Source organism: Sinocyclocheilus anshuiensis, unplaced genomic scaffold (genome assembly GCF_001515605.1).
Source record: "Sinocyclocheilus anshuiensis isolate Anshui unplaced genomic scaffold, SAMN03320099.WGS_v1.1 scaffold246, whole genome shotgun sequence".
NCBI classification, from domain to species: Eukaryota; Metazoa; Chordata; class Actinopteri; order Cypriniformes; family Cyprinidae; genus Sinocyclocheilus; species Sinocyclocheilus anshuiensis.
Genome location: NW_015542356.1, coordinates 413,005 through 429,099, shown reverse-complemented (window position 1 = coordinate 429,099; position 16,095 = coordinate 413,005). Strand labels below are relative to the sequence as shown.

Here is a 16,095-nt window from a genome sequence, read left to right as displayed (position 1 = left end):
TACTATTTAATCCATGCTGCTTCAAATACTGTTAATTATTATTGAGCATTCATGTTTTTTTTAAGTAATATAAATATCATCTATATTTATTCAAAATAAAGTTAGCATTACTTTTCATCGATCTGCATGTAGCAAATGTTTACAGTGATAAAACACATGAACTAACTTCCTTCATGAAGAAAATGAATAATTAAACATTACACCTCTGTTTATAAAAGCATGTTTTCCCTTAGTGACCCTGTGTAGTGCAGGTCTTGTCTTAAACAAGGTGGTCATAGTCAGTAAATGGTCCAGAATGCATCTACAGCCTCTCTTTATCTGATCAATGAGCCTCTCCAGACTCTCAGACTGTTAATTGATGAAGTAATCCAGTCATTAATCACTGTATGGAGCTAATGAGAGACGTCTGAGTAAATAATGCTGCAGCCTTGTCGTTGTTGCCATCATCATCTGCTTCCTGTGTGTGTGGACAGAAGAGAGTGCAGCAGAATGCCTGGGAGAAGGAAAAATCAGCAACACATTAAAAGAGAGCAACTGAACTACGTTAAAATGCATTATGAATTAATAATCAATATGTTTCATTTATCTATATTCATAAATGGAGTCCTGAAACTCAATGAAATCTGGTTAACCGTTTAAAATAAACCTTTTTTTCTATATTATTTTTTGGGGTTCAAGTGCATAGTGCTGAAATCCTATTGTAATTGTTAGAATGACCAAGGATCAACAATCGCCACGTAAAACTGATCGAGCAGACTAAACCCTAAGGGTGCTTTCACACTAGCACTTTTGGTGCGCACCCGGGTTCGATTGACGTCAGAGTTCGGTTCGTTTGGATGATGTGAACGCGGTCTTCCGAACTCGGATGCGCACCCGCTAACCGTACCCAAGTCCGCTTAAGGGTGTATTCACACCTGTCTTGTTTGGTTCGACTGAATCGAACTCAAGTTCGTTTCCCCCTTTGGTGCGAATCTTTTTGGCAGGTGTGAATACAGCAATCGCACTCGGGTGCGGACCAACTGCACCGAGACCCAGCTGAAGAGGAGGTCTCGGTCTGCTTCCAAACGAACTCTGGTGCGGTTGAATGGATAAACCAATGAATGGATGACCTTAAGCACACGTGTGGTTTTGTTTCTGGTTCACTTGCAAAAAGGGCAGTGTGAAAACGAACCGCACCAAACAAAAAAAAATCAACATTGTATTTGGTCCGGACCAAACCAAGTGAACTAATGGACTTTTCTGGTGTGAATACACCCTTAAAAGGGTGGTCTGGGGTACGGTTCAAGTGAACTCCGGTACGGTTTGCTGCTGATGTGAACGCAATCGTACCAAATCGCGGAAGTGATCCTCTATTAATGACGTATTATTTGATAAAAATGTGTGTTTCACTCAATTTCCTGACGAGCGTGACTGACGAGCTGCAAACAGAGAGCTGTATATCTCATTTCTGTTCGCCTTCAGCGTTCTTTAGAGCATTTGCAGTACATTTGTAAGACAGACATAAGTGCCGTTATGTAACGAAGCTTTGTAAACAAAAGGAACGGTTCAAAAACGTAAATATATGAAAGTGCAGTGAGCAATGTTATGCATTTGCCGCCTTCTGCGCCTTCGTTACTAAGCAACAGGGTAAACAGCTGCTGGCTTGATGACGCAAACGAACCATGGTTCGGACCCAAATAAAATAATATTAACGCAGTCCAGCGGGGGCAGGGGGAGGGGGAGGGTGCAACAATCGAACTCAGGTTCGGACCAGGCAAGCGAAGTCGAACCAAGTGTGAAAGCACCCTAAGTCGTCGTAGAGAAGTGAAACTTGGAGGGATGGTGTACTCACACCATCTACAACGTCACCAAGGCTCGCTCCAGTCGGGCTGACGGGGGCGCTACAGCGGTTAAAAGTACAAAATTGGTCATAACTCTTAAACAGTTCATCGCAGTGTCAATCATCGCATCAAGTGTCTTATGTCATTGGAATCCTTGGCTCACATCAGCCAAAGCGCACGCCTCGGATTCGGTTGTCACCCTGGCAAAATTTTCAAGTATTTTGGATTTTTTGAAAAACCTACTTTTGCGAACTAGAACTATTCTCTGGAAAGCGAATATCAATAATTATTTAAAAAAGCTGTACTTTCAACTCTCCGTCGCAAAGGGACGCCAAAACGTTCAAAAGGGGCAGGGCCACTTTTACTAAAACGGCTATACTGTAACTTTTGAACGGAATGAGATATCTTCACCAAATTCACAACACGTATGTAAGATCTGAGGTCACATGAAAAACATTGTGGAGTTTGGCCACTTAGTGGCGCTATAAAAACTAAAACTAAAAATGGCCCTAACTACGCAACCGTTTGTCCTATTAACAGGAAAATCGGTCTTGGTCCAAAATGCTATAAGGACTCTTTATAGCATAGTGTCTATAAGGACATTTGTGTAGCTCAAAAAACATGGCCGCCATTGGCCGATGAACTTTGCGCACCTATTAGACAAGGTTAACAGAGGCCGATCTGAACAAATCTCGGTGGGTTTGACTCACAACACCTAAAGGTCTGTGATAAATTTGAAAGAAATCGGCCACTGGGGGGCGATATCGTATTTTCAATGGTGTACACACGATTGTATATTGCGTGGTTTTTCACACATAAACACAATATATTCGCATCATACAATAGACCTCCTCATTCTGAACAACTTTGCCTCTAGAACCACTGCTGTCAATCAAATCGTTTGTTTATGGAGAGGTTGTAAAAAACCTTATACGCTCAATCTGGAAAAAAAAAAAACCCTGCTGTACAATTCTCTGGACTCTCAAGGTCAATAATTATAAAAAAAGGTTGAAATTTACCCTAGGGAAGCTTTAACGGAGTCATTTATAAAAGGGGCCTGCCCAAATATACCCAAATGCCTATAAAACCTAAATGAAAACTCAAAACTTCATGAAACCTGGGGCCTTTCATAAAACAGGTTTACCAAATAAGCCAGGCTTATTTCAGTTAGTCTGACTTATTTTCAACCAAATCAACTGACAATAAGTGAGACTAACTGAAATAAACCTGGCTTATTTGGTGAACTTGTTTTATGAAACAGGCCCCTGGTGAGCACATGCCACAGATGATTCTAAACAAGCATGCAAAGTTCTAGGGAGATCGGACCACAGCTGATGCTATAACAGTCATAACATTAAAAAAAAAAAAGCATCATATTTCTATGGTAAATTGCCTGGATTTGCCAAACTGCTTTTTTAAATAATTGATTTAGGTGGTTACAGGCTTGCTAAATAATATGTAATGTATTTTTCCTTATGTGCTTAAATGCCTTAAAGCGCTTGAACCCCAGTAATTGCTGCTTGCAGCTATATTTATTTTTATCATTATTTTATAAAAAACTACATCATATCAGCTACACATTCAATAACACTTGCCTCCTAAAAGTGAATAAAGATATCTGGCAGATATCATTACAATGGTATTAAATAAAAAATAAACATTTACAGATGATATTTTCATTCATTTTTTATTTCAATTAATGTAAAAGTCATTCTTTTTAAACAAACTTTAAAAATGTAAATTCATCTTTTTTTAAATGTAAAAAAAAAATGAATTTACGTTTATCCTGAGCTGTGGTTAATTTTTTAACAAATACATTTTGAGGTTACCAGTAATTTAGAACAATATTTACTTATATAAACATACCTGTGGCTACAGACACAGTGAGAGATTCTACTCCAGGGTGCAGGTTTCTGCGTGGAGGGATGGTGAGCAGGACGACACATCTGACGCAGTTCTGGAGAAAGACCGTCACCCTCTCCACCTGATAGCACACACAGAGACAGACCAGTGTAACGCAAAGAGAACACAACAATTATGAGTCTAAATATGTTTCAACACACACTTGCTGTTACCCATTAACAGTAGTGTAGGTCTGGACATCTTGAAATCTGAACATGGCATAACTGTGAATTCAGGACTGCATTCCTCTAACCCAACAGTACCAACTACTTGCCAACCTTCTTCCGCTTTCACCTATAATATGAAGAAAAATGTGTTTATAGCTATTAAACAATGGAAGTCCTGATGATTAAGTATGAGATGTATTTCTCAAAAGGACTAGGCAGACACAGTCTAAACCTCAACAGTTTTCTTAAACTGCCCTCTACAGGCTACAGATGGGATTTTCCATTCACTATAATTAAAAAAGCTTATTTTATTATGAAAACCTGTTTCATAACTCAATTAAGTTACAAAAAAAAAAATATTCAAAAATTTATTTTTTCTTAATTTCATCTGCATTTCTTTCTTTTTTTCACTAAAGTTTTTTTTCTTCTGTTTTGATAAGTATGATGCTCACCTTGCAAATTAGCCCCTTCCTGAAATATACGCTATACATTTTAATGCAATATCAAAATATATGTTAGAAAAATAGTGGTAGCATAAAAGTTTATTATTTATGTTTTTGCAGTGTCACTGAATTTTTTTTAAACAAAACAATTTACCGTTTTGTTTTTATTTGTTACCTTGAAACATCATTTTATGGGACTTCTTTCTGATTTTTTTGGCCCAAAATTAAATTAGCTTTTCTTAATAATTGTGCTCATATTTATACCATTTTTGTGTTGCTTTGCAGTAAAAAAACAATAATTATGTATTTATATAATTAGTATTAGTGACACTAGTATTCACCTGATGGAATTCACTGCAATAACACTTGAACACGTATTCATCAATTTGTTTGGGCTCAGAATTGTTGATTTTGATTAGTTAGCATTGCTAATAAATAATAATCGCCAATCAATCAATCAATCAATCAATCAATCGCTATGGCCACCTGGACCAATTTGTAAAACCATGAGCTAAACCCCATTTGAGTTATTTAACTGCCCTCTACTGGCTACAAATGGAAACTTAGTCTACGTTTACACTGGCACAAAAAATTCTGTTTTTTACTCACATGTGACACAGATCGTAAACATAAAAATCTGCAAAAGATCCGATTTTTCGCATCCATTCTGAGTTAATTCCATATGAGGTTTTAAATCCGATATCTGAACATCTGACCTACGTCTAAACATGTAAATCCCATTGAAATTCCAAACGAGGTGAAGTGGAGGGATCAGCTTCCAGACCTTAATCATATCTTTCAAGTTGCCGTAGCCAAACACCTCCATGACCAGTGGCTTTACTCACTGTGTGCGTCAGAGGACAGCTAACAAAGACAAAAAATAATCACAAGCAGATGTCAATGGTTAATACAAAGTTATATGTAAAACACATTTTCATTTAATCATTAACAAAATACATGACCGAATAAACAATGGTCCTACATTCCACTTAACAATGTTATAAAGAAATAAACACAAATGCCTCTTTTAACTCCACCTGTTATGAATGCTGCTGGCAATTCGATCCACTCCCAGGAAATATGCAGACCGCAAAATGGCACCAAGATTCATCAGATCCTGCACTCCATCCAAAACCAGCCATAATGCCCTGTGATTCTTCACCTCATGAGATGTTATTGGTTTTTCCTCAGTGATAAACCCAAGAGGACTAGCCTGCAGACACAACCCCTGGTGCACCTTACCACCACACATCTTATCAAGTGTTTGCTTACTGACTCTCTGTATCTGCACACCCCGTTTGACAGACTCCTGACAAGACCCTCAAAACTGTGTCTCTCTGCGGCCCTTCACTGTTCTTCATGAAGAGACGACTCGGCTTCCTCCTACTTTGCATGAGGGCCAGCAAACATGGGGCCACACCAAACACAATCTCTAAGTGTTTATCTTCATTTGGCTCAGATTGTTTTAGGATATGCCTCAAAATCCATCCGCTTTCTGACTCACTGAAATCCTCAAACCTCAGTTTCTGTAACTCCGATTACACTTTTCCCTTCTGTGTTTTTGTTGATCTGGAAATCTCATCTCTAGTAGCAGCATATTTATGCTGCTTAGACACAAATGTCTTTTTGAGTTTGCTAGAGGTAAATCTCTCACCTGATCTTGAAACACTGTCTCTTGGACAGAAAAGTGCTCTTGTGCAGCTATAGGCTGCACGTTGTGTGGAAAGTGTAAAATACAATTCCTTTAGCCCTACCAAGCAGCAACTATATCTATTCCTAGTTCGATTGGAGGCTAGGGATACTTGTTTTCCATGCCTGCATATTTGCTTTTAATAACTTGCTCATATATGCCTCAATAAACAGCTTAAACCATCTTGAGGTGGTTTGCTGGTTTTTGCTGGCCTAAACCAATCAAGTTACACGGTTATAAAGCCGTTTTGGGCACTTGTCAGCTGGTCAGGTTGGACTGACTGACAAGCAAAATCAGCTGAACACCAGTTGGGAAACAAGAAAAGAGAAGAAAAATTGGTTTAAACAGTTAATTTCAACACTTTATGTTGCTTTTAACAGATTATTCGTTATTTATTTGAAAAAAAATAATTATTAATGAAAAAAGTGTTGAAGCTGCTGCTAACCAAACAGAATTAAAGCACCAGCAGCAACACTGTATGCTCAATAAATAAAGCAGAATTTTAAATATTAGATAGTAAATATTAAAGTAAAATGGGATATATGATATAAGAAGAACCGACCTCAGGCATATCTAATCCACTATATTCGTTTTTCAACAACAAACACAACCACGTGGAACAGCTTTCAGTTCACTGGCAGTGGTCAAATGCCATGGGTTGCCAGGTTTTCACAAGAAAACCCGCCCAATTGCTACTCAAAACTAGCTTAAAACTAGCCCAATCGTGTTTCGAGGGGGTCCCCTGTTAAAAACCGCGTTCCGGTGGGTAAAATACACGTTTTTTGGCGGGGTTCCCCAGCTAAAATTCGCATTATATAATGTTATTGGAGTCGCTTCAACCCGCGGACATGAAAAACAACCCGCGGGCCGCGGCAACAGTGTTAAAAGTAACCCAATTCCGCGGGAAACCCGCGGACTTGGCAACACTTATGTGAACGTGAAGTGCGGAGTGTGTTTACTATCACTTCCGCTCCCAGATCAGCTAGAGTAATCGGCCCCGTTTCTGTGGTACTGAGTCAAAGAGCAACGCTAGCTGATTTGAGAACAGGGTATTTATATCCGCACCGAGCATGCGCATGGTTGACTTCCGGCTGCTTCCGGTAACGGTAGTGTGTTACTATGCAACGAGACGCTCTGATGTGTAGTATTAACTTCCTACCGGAGCATTGCATTAAGAAGTAAACCAGTCAAAGCTGCTTATCCTTGTTCATGCTTGGTGTGCGTTTTTTAATAGTCAACCGATGCAAATGATACACTAAAGCTAAAGACTTCTATCTTTTGAGGCCGAGTGTTAGATATGGGCGACGGCTGGAGCACTGACACCGGAGAATCGTTTTACCGTTCCCGGGATGCAGTTAAAAACTTACAAATACGGTAAGTGACGTCGCCTGAGTGTACTTGACATCTATAATAATAGTTTACACACTATTCAATGCACCAAATGTCTTTACCATGTCTAGTACCATGGTATTAGAAACAACTTGTAGCACAATGTATAACGTTATACTATTGTTTACGAATTTCAGTTCCATGCTATGAATATTAAAGTACCATAGTATGCTCATCTTACACATAAGTGCACCATGATACTGCCATACTACTTTTTGTAAAGGTCTCTTTACCATGATTCTGAATGATTTTACCAAATCCATGTACCCACTGTATTTACTGTACATGGCACTTTAAGTCGCTAAATATAATACAATTGCAATATGCCCAAAAACAACATGTATTACATATTACTGTTACTGTTTTGTTTCTGTCTTAGAGTGCACATACAGCGTGTGACCTCCACAGCTGCTCTGTCTCAACATCTCCATCAGCAAGTGCTTTCTCAGCAGGAGAGAGGAGTTATAGAGCTGGACACCTTCAGCTCTCAGACCCAAGCAGCTTCCAGTACGTGAAGGATGCTGATATAAACCTGTCAGCACAATTCACTAGCATATGGTGGATAATAATGTTCTCTTTCCCTTTCTAACACAGCCACTGATGCGGAGGAACTGGTGGTTGGTTGGCAAGAGAAGGTCTTTAGTGAGGGCAAAGCTGTGTGCGCTACTAAATTAAGGTGACCAGATTTCAAAAATGGAAACTGGGGACATTTCCTATTTAAGTGGTCAAAATATCATTGAAATCTCACTTGTTATTATCTAAGAATTAAAAATAAATGGGGACATCATTTATTTTTATTTTTTTTTGTAAAAATGGGGACAATACAATGTTTTTATTTAATTGTTGTGGGTTCCCTGTGCTTTTATTAAAATTAATAATAATTATTATGTTAGTTTGATTGTTATGATTTTTGTACTGGTTTTAATACACCAAAAATCACACTATGCAAATAGTTATAGTAACCATTGTGAATAGCAAGCATTGCAAAACAAAGTGAAAAAGTGAAAGTGAATATTATATTATAACAATATTATAACTAAATTCTGACTTTACAAAAACACATTATATAAGAACATATGATAAATAAATATTTTAAACATTTCTAATTGTACGGTACTTAATACTTTAATTTACTTTCATCACTTTCATTAACTTTTCAAATGGTATTTTATGTTTGTGCTTGGAAATGACTCTTACTCTCCTTAATTAGGCTTATTATTTTGCATTTTAGACTCGTTTTGAGCACAACGTATGTGTTTTCTGCAAATGTAATTGTTGCAGGTGTTAATGTGTAGCTTGCAGGTGTTAATGTGTAGTGTTTTTTTTTTTTTTTGTCTCTTTTGGGCATTGATAATAATAGTGCTCTGCTCTCAACAAGGTTAAGTTCTTCTTGACTGAAGTAGCAGCGCATGACAAGTAATCAGTGTAGTTTGCAGCCGAATTTATTGGTGAAAATAATCACTACATGATTGCTCTGATAACCTGCTGGCTATGTTGGTCAGGCATTTTTGCATTGTATCTGTGGGCTGTTTTGAACATGCTCTAAAACTGGAACAGCTCCAGTCAAGGGCAAAACACCAAAAACTGGGACTGTCCCCAGGAAACGAGCACATCTGGTCACCCTATACTAAATAGCCAGTTTTCATAGTGTATATGATGAGCTCTGCTTTGTCATTCACATGCAGTATGAAGTGGATCTTTACCAAACAGAGTCAAATTGTCAAACACCACTGGAGCATCAGTATCACACAGAAATCATGGCAATGGAAAGATCCAAAAGAAGACAAAACCAGCACATTTTCACCTACACAGACTTTGATCGCTTCTCTAAATGGGAAGAGGTCAGTTGACTCTACCATTTTCTTTTTTAAACCTGACAAAAACATACCCAGGTCATATTTCATGACAAAATCAAAAGAACAAAATAAGAAATTTTATTTTGCATAAAGAAAATCAAACATAATTCTAGGACCATTAAAGGGATATTCCACCCAAAAATTAGCTTCTTTTGCTCACCTCCGTGTCATTCCAAACCTGTAAGCATTTATTTCTTCTGCTGAACACAAAAAATTTTATTTTGAAGAATGCTAATAACCAAACAGTTTCAGTTCCCAATGACTTGCATTGTATTATTTTTGTCGATATAATGAAAGTCAATCGGAATGGAATAGGTTTTCCCGCCAAAAGAGAATGTGAGAAATTGAGGATTGTCATGAAAATATCACAATACAGAATCTTAATATTTCAAAATTAGGCTTCATTTTCTTTAAGCTAATTAAAATTTCTTGTTAATTTATTTAATAAATAATGATTTGGTGTTAGATATGACCCAGACATGGTCAGTGTTGGGGAGTAACTAGTTACATGTAACGGAATTACGTAATTTAATTACAAAATAAAAGTAATTGTAATCAGTTACAGTTACTGAGAAAAAATATGTAATTCAATTACAGTTACTTATGAAAATGTTAAGGATTGCAAAGGGGGTTACATCTGCTTTTTTCACACACACTCCCACATACAGATTTAATTGATTTCTTTCATAAATTGCAGTGACTACTCTAAAATACGAAACAAAGTTTCAGGAGTTTAGAACAAGCGTATTCGATAACTCTTTTATTTCCTATATGGGTTTATATATAGCTCAGAAAATCAAAACGGCTTGATAATTGAGACTATTTAGGATTTTGGGGGATTAAAAAAAGGAGTGAATGGATTTTTATCATTGTAGGGTGGTTGTGTCCACACTGCTAAGATACATTTATATGCAAACATCATGTAAAAGTGAATTTTGCATCCAGTGTCTACTTTAAAATTGAAATATAATCTTAATTCAAGTGATGAAAGATTTCGAAAGTCTGACAGTAATCAGTTGAATAGTACTGTAAGGTTAACCCTGCCTGGTTTACATGTTTGAAAATGATACACAGTTGAAAACATTAGAAATTTAGAAAAGTAATCAAAAAGTAATTAAATGTAATCAGTTACATTACTTTAATAAAGTAATGGAAATAGTTACACTACTATTACATTTCCAAAGTAACCTTCCCAACACTGTGCATAAGATACTTTTTTCAAAAACATTAAAAAATCTTACGACCTCAAACATTTGAACAGTAGAGTAGCCCTTATTACATTTTAAGTAGGGTAACTTGTAATCTGTAACCTATTACATTTCCAAAGTAACCTTCCCAACACTGGACATGGTTTCGACAGGTTTGGTGAGATTCACCAATGGATGTATAGGCTGCATGTGTTTTTACAGTTTTCTGAAGTTGTGATTGTATTGACAGCAAGCTCAGAGTCTGCTGATCCCAGCTCAGCCTACACCAACCTTTTTAGCAGAACGCATGGCCAATGTTAGGCACAGGAGACAAGAGAGACGTCCTGTGTAAGTGTACCTAGAAGTATATAGTATAATTGCCTGTAAGGTGGTTTTCTGTAAAGACTTTATCATATTTGTAAAGTTAAAGAGGTTTACCTTGTATCATTTTTTTTATACACACAATTAAGAGAGTCTAATGTTCCCAAGTACCGTTTAATCACATGGGAGCCTTCGGAGGAGTTCATAAAGAACAGTCACATCATCAACACACCAGTGCAGACCATGTACATCATGGGAGATCTTGGACCTTCAGGGAAGTAAGTGTGATGATACTCTTCTTTATCCACTTAAACATATCATACATTTTCTTATAATTTATTTGACCGTAGGTCCATTAATAATGCATTTGAAGTTTTTTGGGGGGTTTTTTACACACAAAAAAAGTTTTTTTTGTAGTTTTATATCACCATTGTCCACTCTCTATCTTACCTGTAAAATTAAACTGACATTTTTGTTGCTGCATCTTTAAGACTTCTAGGTAAATAATCTACACAAATGTTACAAACACTGTTATTTCAAAAATACAAAGAAAAATACGATTTTTTTATGACATGACCCATTTAAAGTAATGTGAAATAACCAGACATGTGGCTGTGTTTTACAGGTTGGGCTTGAAAGAGAATGAATATGTATTATGCACCATAAAAGCTGACAGTAATGGAGTAATCACAATAAAACCAGACTTTAACAACAATAGAGGAGCCTACAGGCAAGACCTACCACTTCTGTCAATTTCTCTTGTGAATAATATTGGGACGAGTTCATTGTGATTACAGAAGGTGTATTTGACTGTCTTTCACACCAGACTGGAAACGCAGGGAGAGAAGAGGGAGGTGTGGAGGCTGTATTTGGAGAACGCCTCATCACACATTCATGCGGAGGAGAAAGAGAGAGAGCAGCGCATGTACAGAGATGTATGTCCCTTTGTCCTTGCCTAGGATTGGTGGTTTCACTGTCTCACTCACTGACTGAGTGAGTACCTTTTAAGGCAGCATCCTGACGCGGAATCTCATAAAGGATGGATTAGAAACATTTGTGATCCTGCACCCCAAAACCAGTCTTAAGTAGCATGGGTATATTTGTAGCAATAGCGAAAAATACATTGTATGGGTCAACATGATTGATTTTTCTTGTATGCCAAAAATCAAAAGGATATTAAGTAAAGATCATGTTCCATAAAGATATTTTGTAAGTTTCCGACCGTAATATCTCAAAACTTAATTTTTGATCAGTAATATTTATTGCTAAGGACTTCATTTAGACAGATTTTCTCAATATTTTAATTATTTTTTGCACCCTCAGATTCCAGATTTTCAAATAGTTGTATGTCGACCAAATATTGTCCTATGCTAACAAACCATAAATCAATTGAAAGGTTATTTATTCAGCTTTCAGATGATGTATAAATCTCAATTTAGAAAAATTGACCCTTATGACTGTTTTTTTAGTTTATTCGGTTTATGGTTTATATTTTTGGTTTATTATTTTGGTATACATTTATTCACGCTACACAAATAGCACTCACTTGCTGTTATTTCACAAAATATATCACAAACACTTGATAATTTTTTTAAATTAAATGTTCACTGTTTTCTATTGATACTTTGCAGCACTGAATATAATAATTTAATGTAAAATGTAAAACTATGTCGGCACCTATAGCCTTGCCCTTGTGGGCAGTGCGCCGACATACAGCGCTGTTGCGCCACGGGCGTCCCGAGTTCAAATCACGACTCGATGACCTTTCCTGATCCCGCCCCCTTCGCTTCCTGTCAGCTCTGATCTGTCCTATCATACTAAAGGCAAAATGCCAAAAAATTGCCATATGTGCAAAGGATATATATTATTATAAATATTTTATGTCATGGACAAACAAGGTGTTTTTTTAGGCAGAAAAAATAAGCTAAAATAAGCTCTTTTTTTAAACAAACTCTGTTTATCCAGATCATCTTAAACTGCACGGACAATGTCCCTGGAGCAATATGGAATTCTTTGGCTGGCCCAAGGCTTACTGGTGGATTGCTAACCATTTTCTGGTGGTGTCATCATTCTCACGCATTCCTTTTTTTATTTTATTTTTTTATAGCTGTACACACGTCACAAAGACTACCTCAACAGCCTGGTTGGCCAAGACTTTGAAATGGTAAGAATTGCAATTCTTATCCAGACTTATGGTGTCATACATATATTCCAAATAAAAAAGGTGACATTTTCATCCTGATTGTCCAAACACTTCCTTTAGCCACCTCTAGGGATACTTCGCCTGATTGTAAATGGAGAGATTGGTGAGTATTAACAGTTATCCTGTATCATAAAGATTAGCCTAGATTTACTGTGGGCAAAGCAGTATAACATCAGTACATTAAATGCGTGCTTAAATTTCAGTGTTTGCAATATATATATATATATTTTTTTTTTTTTATTTTAGCACAAACTGGGTCTCAGAAGTTACTGCTCATATCATAATGTGTCGGTTTTTCCTTTCAGTTTCTGCTCAGGGTTATGAGTATGACAATCTTTATGTCCATTTCTTCCTGGATTTACCAAATAGTAAGTCAACCTACTCTCAACCACATACAATGGGAAAAAATAGTTAAGTCTCATTTATAAATGTATGCATGGCATTGCATTTGATTCCAAATTCAAACCAAGTGGTATTTATTTTACAGAAAGATTTTAAAGAAAGCACAAGTACACTTTTTCAGCAAAAAGCATTAGTTTGCTCATTTTTAAATAGTAAAGTTTTAAATGAAGGCAAAGGTACACATTCTGGTTTTTAAACTAATGAAATGACATTCAGACATTTTAAGCGTGAATTAAGTGGCCAGACATTAGTCATTGTATTTTATGTCAGTAATTGACGTTGTTCCATGTTCTTCAGATTGGTCCAGTGTTCCCTTTCACTGTCTGTCCGGTGTGACTCAGTAAAAATCATATACAGTATATCATATATATTTCATATTTAAATCATAAATATCAACCATAAACATTTCCACAAACATTCATTTAAATTCATATGCAATTTCCTCAACACCAAATAGGATAAACAATAAAATGGATTGTATATCCCAATTTGTAACAAGCTATTTTTAGAGTAAAATTGTGATATGGGTGATAGACTGTAACCAAAAAACACATTTTTGTAAAATGTATCTGGTGAAAGCATATTCATTTAGAAACATACCACTATTTTGGGGTAAGATTTTATTTTGAAGAAGAAATCAATTTTTTTAGTGCTGTCAAACTATTAATTGCGATTAATCGCATCCAAAATAAAAGTTTTTATTTACATAATATATGTATGTGTACTGTTTATTTATTATGTATATATAAATACACACAAATACAGTATATATTTTGAATATATTTACATGTATATACATTTATATACTGTATTTATATTATTATATTATATTATATATAAATATGTTTCATATATAAACATAATGGGGCCAATCCATCACCTTTACCATCTAATCTACAACTCTAGATTAGAGGGCACCATCTAATCTATAAACATAAGACACACATGTCATAAAAACATGGTTGGGCAGTCATATGATTCATGGGAATTGTTACAGTTACTTAGTTCTCTGCAGATTCATTCTCTACAGTTTGTGCTGAAAGCATTGCATATCAAAAGACATGCATGATCACATGGCCTTCATTTGATTTGGATGGATATATTGAGAACATAATGTCAGCTATCAGCACTCCTGTGTTCACAGCCCTTGAGGCAGGCAGTCGGATTAAAACACTGCTCACTGTCCCCCAGACCACCTGTCCATGTGTAAAGTGAAGCGAAATGCGCAGACTGCATGCTGTGTGAAGTGTTCTCCATTTTCATTCTTACAATTATAGGTTCTTAAATGGTTCTTTGTCAGGGTGTACAGTTCCATGAAGAATCTTTAAAATCCATGGAACTTTCCCACCTCACAGAAGTTCTTTGAAAAAGTGTTCTTTAGGCTATAAAAAGAAACAGAAAAGTGTTCTTTAGGCTATAAAAAGTTTTTAACATTAAAATGTGAGATTGCCATTTTTGTTTACCCTGGCACTGTTATTTTTAAGAGTATAATACAGGGTCTAAAGGGGTGGCAATGTCAGAACTGGGAGATTCAGTCCTGGCGCCTATAACACCTGCTTCTGTCAGAATGCATCCTGCCATGATCTCACATCACTGGAGACACAAGGTCAGAGACTGCACCACCAATATTAAACTATTGTCTTCTGAAGATACACAATTGCTTTATATGATGAATAGATTTCATTTAGACTTATATTCACATGTAAACTTAGTCAACACACATACATAGAGCACATCAAATATAAGAAACGGAAGTTTCATTAGTTCTTGCATAACAAGCATTTTTAAATAATAAAAAAAAGATTGTGATTGTGTCTCTTCAGAAGAATTTGGTTAAACTTAAAAAAAAAAAAGTCAGAATTGTGAGTTTGACTTAATTCTGAGAAAAAAAATCTGAATTGCAAGATGTAAACTTGCAATTGCGAGAACAAAAATCACAATTACCTTTTTATTTTTTATTCAGTGGCGGAAACGGCCTTCCATATTAACTACTCGATTTATATGAATCACTTTGATTTTATGAACTTTTTGTGAATGAAAGTTAATTTACTTACACTCACATCATTCCAAACTAATGTTGTTGTTCGTTGGTTTTTGTTTGTCTTGTTACTGATGATAAATTGGTCACAGCACACAAAGTGAACACAACTTAAATGTGAGAGTTGTAAGCAGACAGGAATATTTTCAGTTTTGGTCTTTTCCTCAAACAAAGTTTTTATATTACTTAAAATAACAGCACGTGTGTATGTTTTAATACGTTTTAATGTCAGTTTTGGACCTTGACAGCCCTGTCACGATTCACTTTCATTGTACGAAAAAGAGCAGCCAGAACATCATGCTAAACATCTGCTTTTTGTGTTCATGAATTCAGAATGACAACATGGTGTGCAAGTGTTTTTTTACCCCATGTAATTGAAGTCAATGGTCACCAAAACAGTTTGGTTACTAAAGTTCTTAAAAAAAAAAATTCTTTTGTGATCCACAGAAGGATGAAAGTCATACAGGTTTGGAACCACATAAGTATGAGTCAATGATAACAGAATCTTCATTTTTGGATGAACAAACCCTTTAAAATCATCTTGTTTGATTGTAAGTTGAAACATTTAGTGTCTGAGAATCAAGTTTTAAAGGGGTCATATGATGCGATTTCAAGTTTTCCTTAAATGCAGAGTTTTGCGCATCGTGTGTGTGTGTGTGTGTGTGCGCACGGCGTGT

At 36.1% G+C, this 16,095-nt stretch overlaps 1 protein-coding gene and 1 pseudogene across 1 annotated transcript; one reads left to right on the top strand and one right to left on the bottom strand.

The window, feature by feature from the left end:
- Window positions 1–230: 230 nt before the first annotated feature.
- LOC107691778 (rRNA methyltransferase 1, mitochondrial-like) lies at window positions 231–6,153 on the bottom strand (annotated as a pseudogene).
- Window positions 6,154–7,021: 868 nt separating this feature from the next.
- Window positions 7,022–13,724, top strand: LOC107691777 (Meckel syndrome type 1 protein homolog). Its single transcript, XM_016490591.1, has 12 exons — window positions 7,022–7,396; window positions 7,791–7,918; window positions 8,006–8,055; window positions 9,094–9,252; window positions 10,705–10,802; window positions 10,925–11,053; window positions 11,401–11,505; window positions 11,602–11,710; window positions 12,883–12,939; window positions 13,039–13,081; window positions 13,284–13,346; window positions 13,678–13,724. The coding sequence occupies exons 1-12, from the start codon at window positions 7,320–7,322 to the stop codon at window positions 13,722–13,724; spliced, it is 1,065 nt and encodes a 354-aa protein (XP_016346077.1). The 5' UTR covers window positions 7,022–7,319.
- The last annotated feature ends 2,371 nt before the right edge of the window (window positions 13,725–16,095 follow it).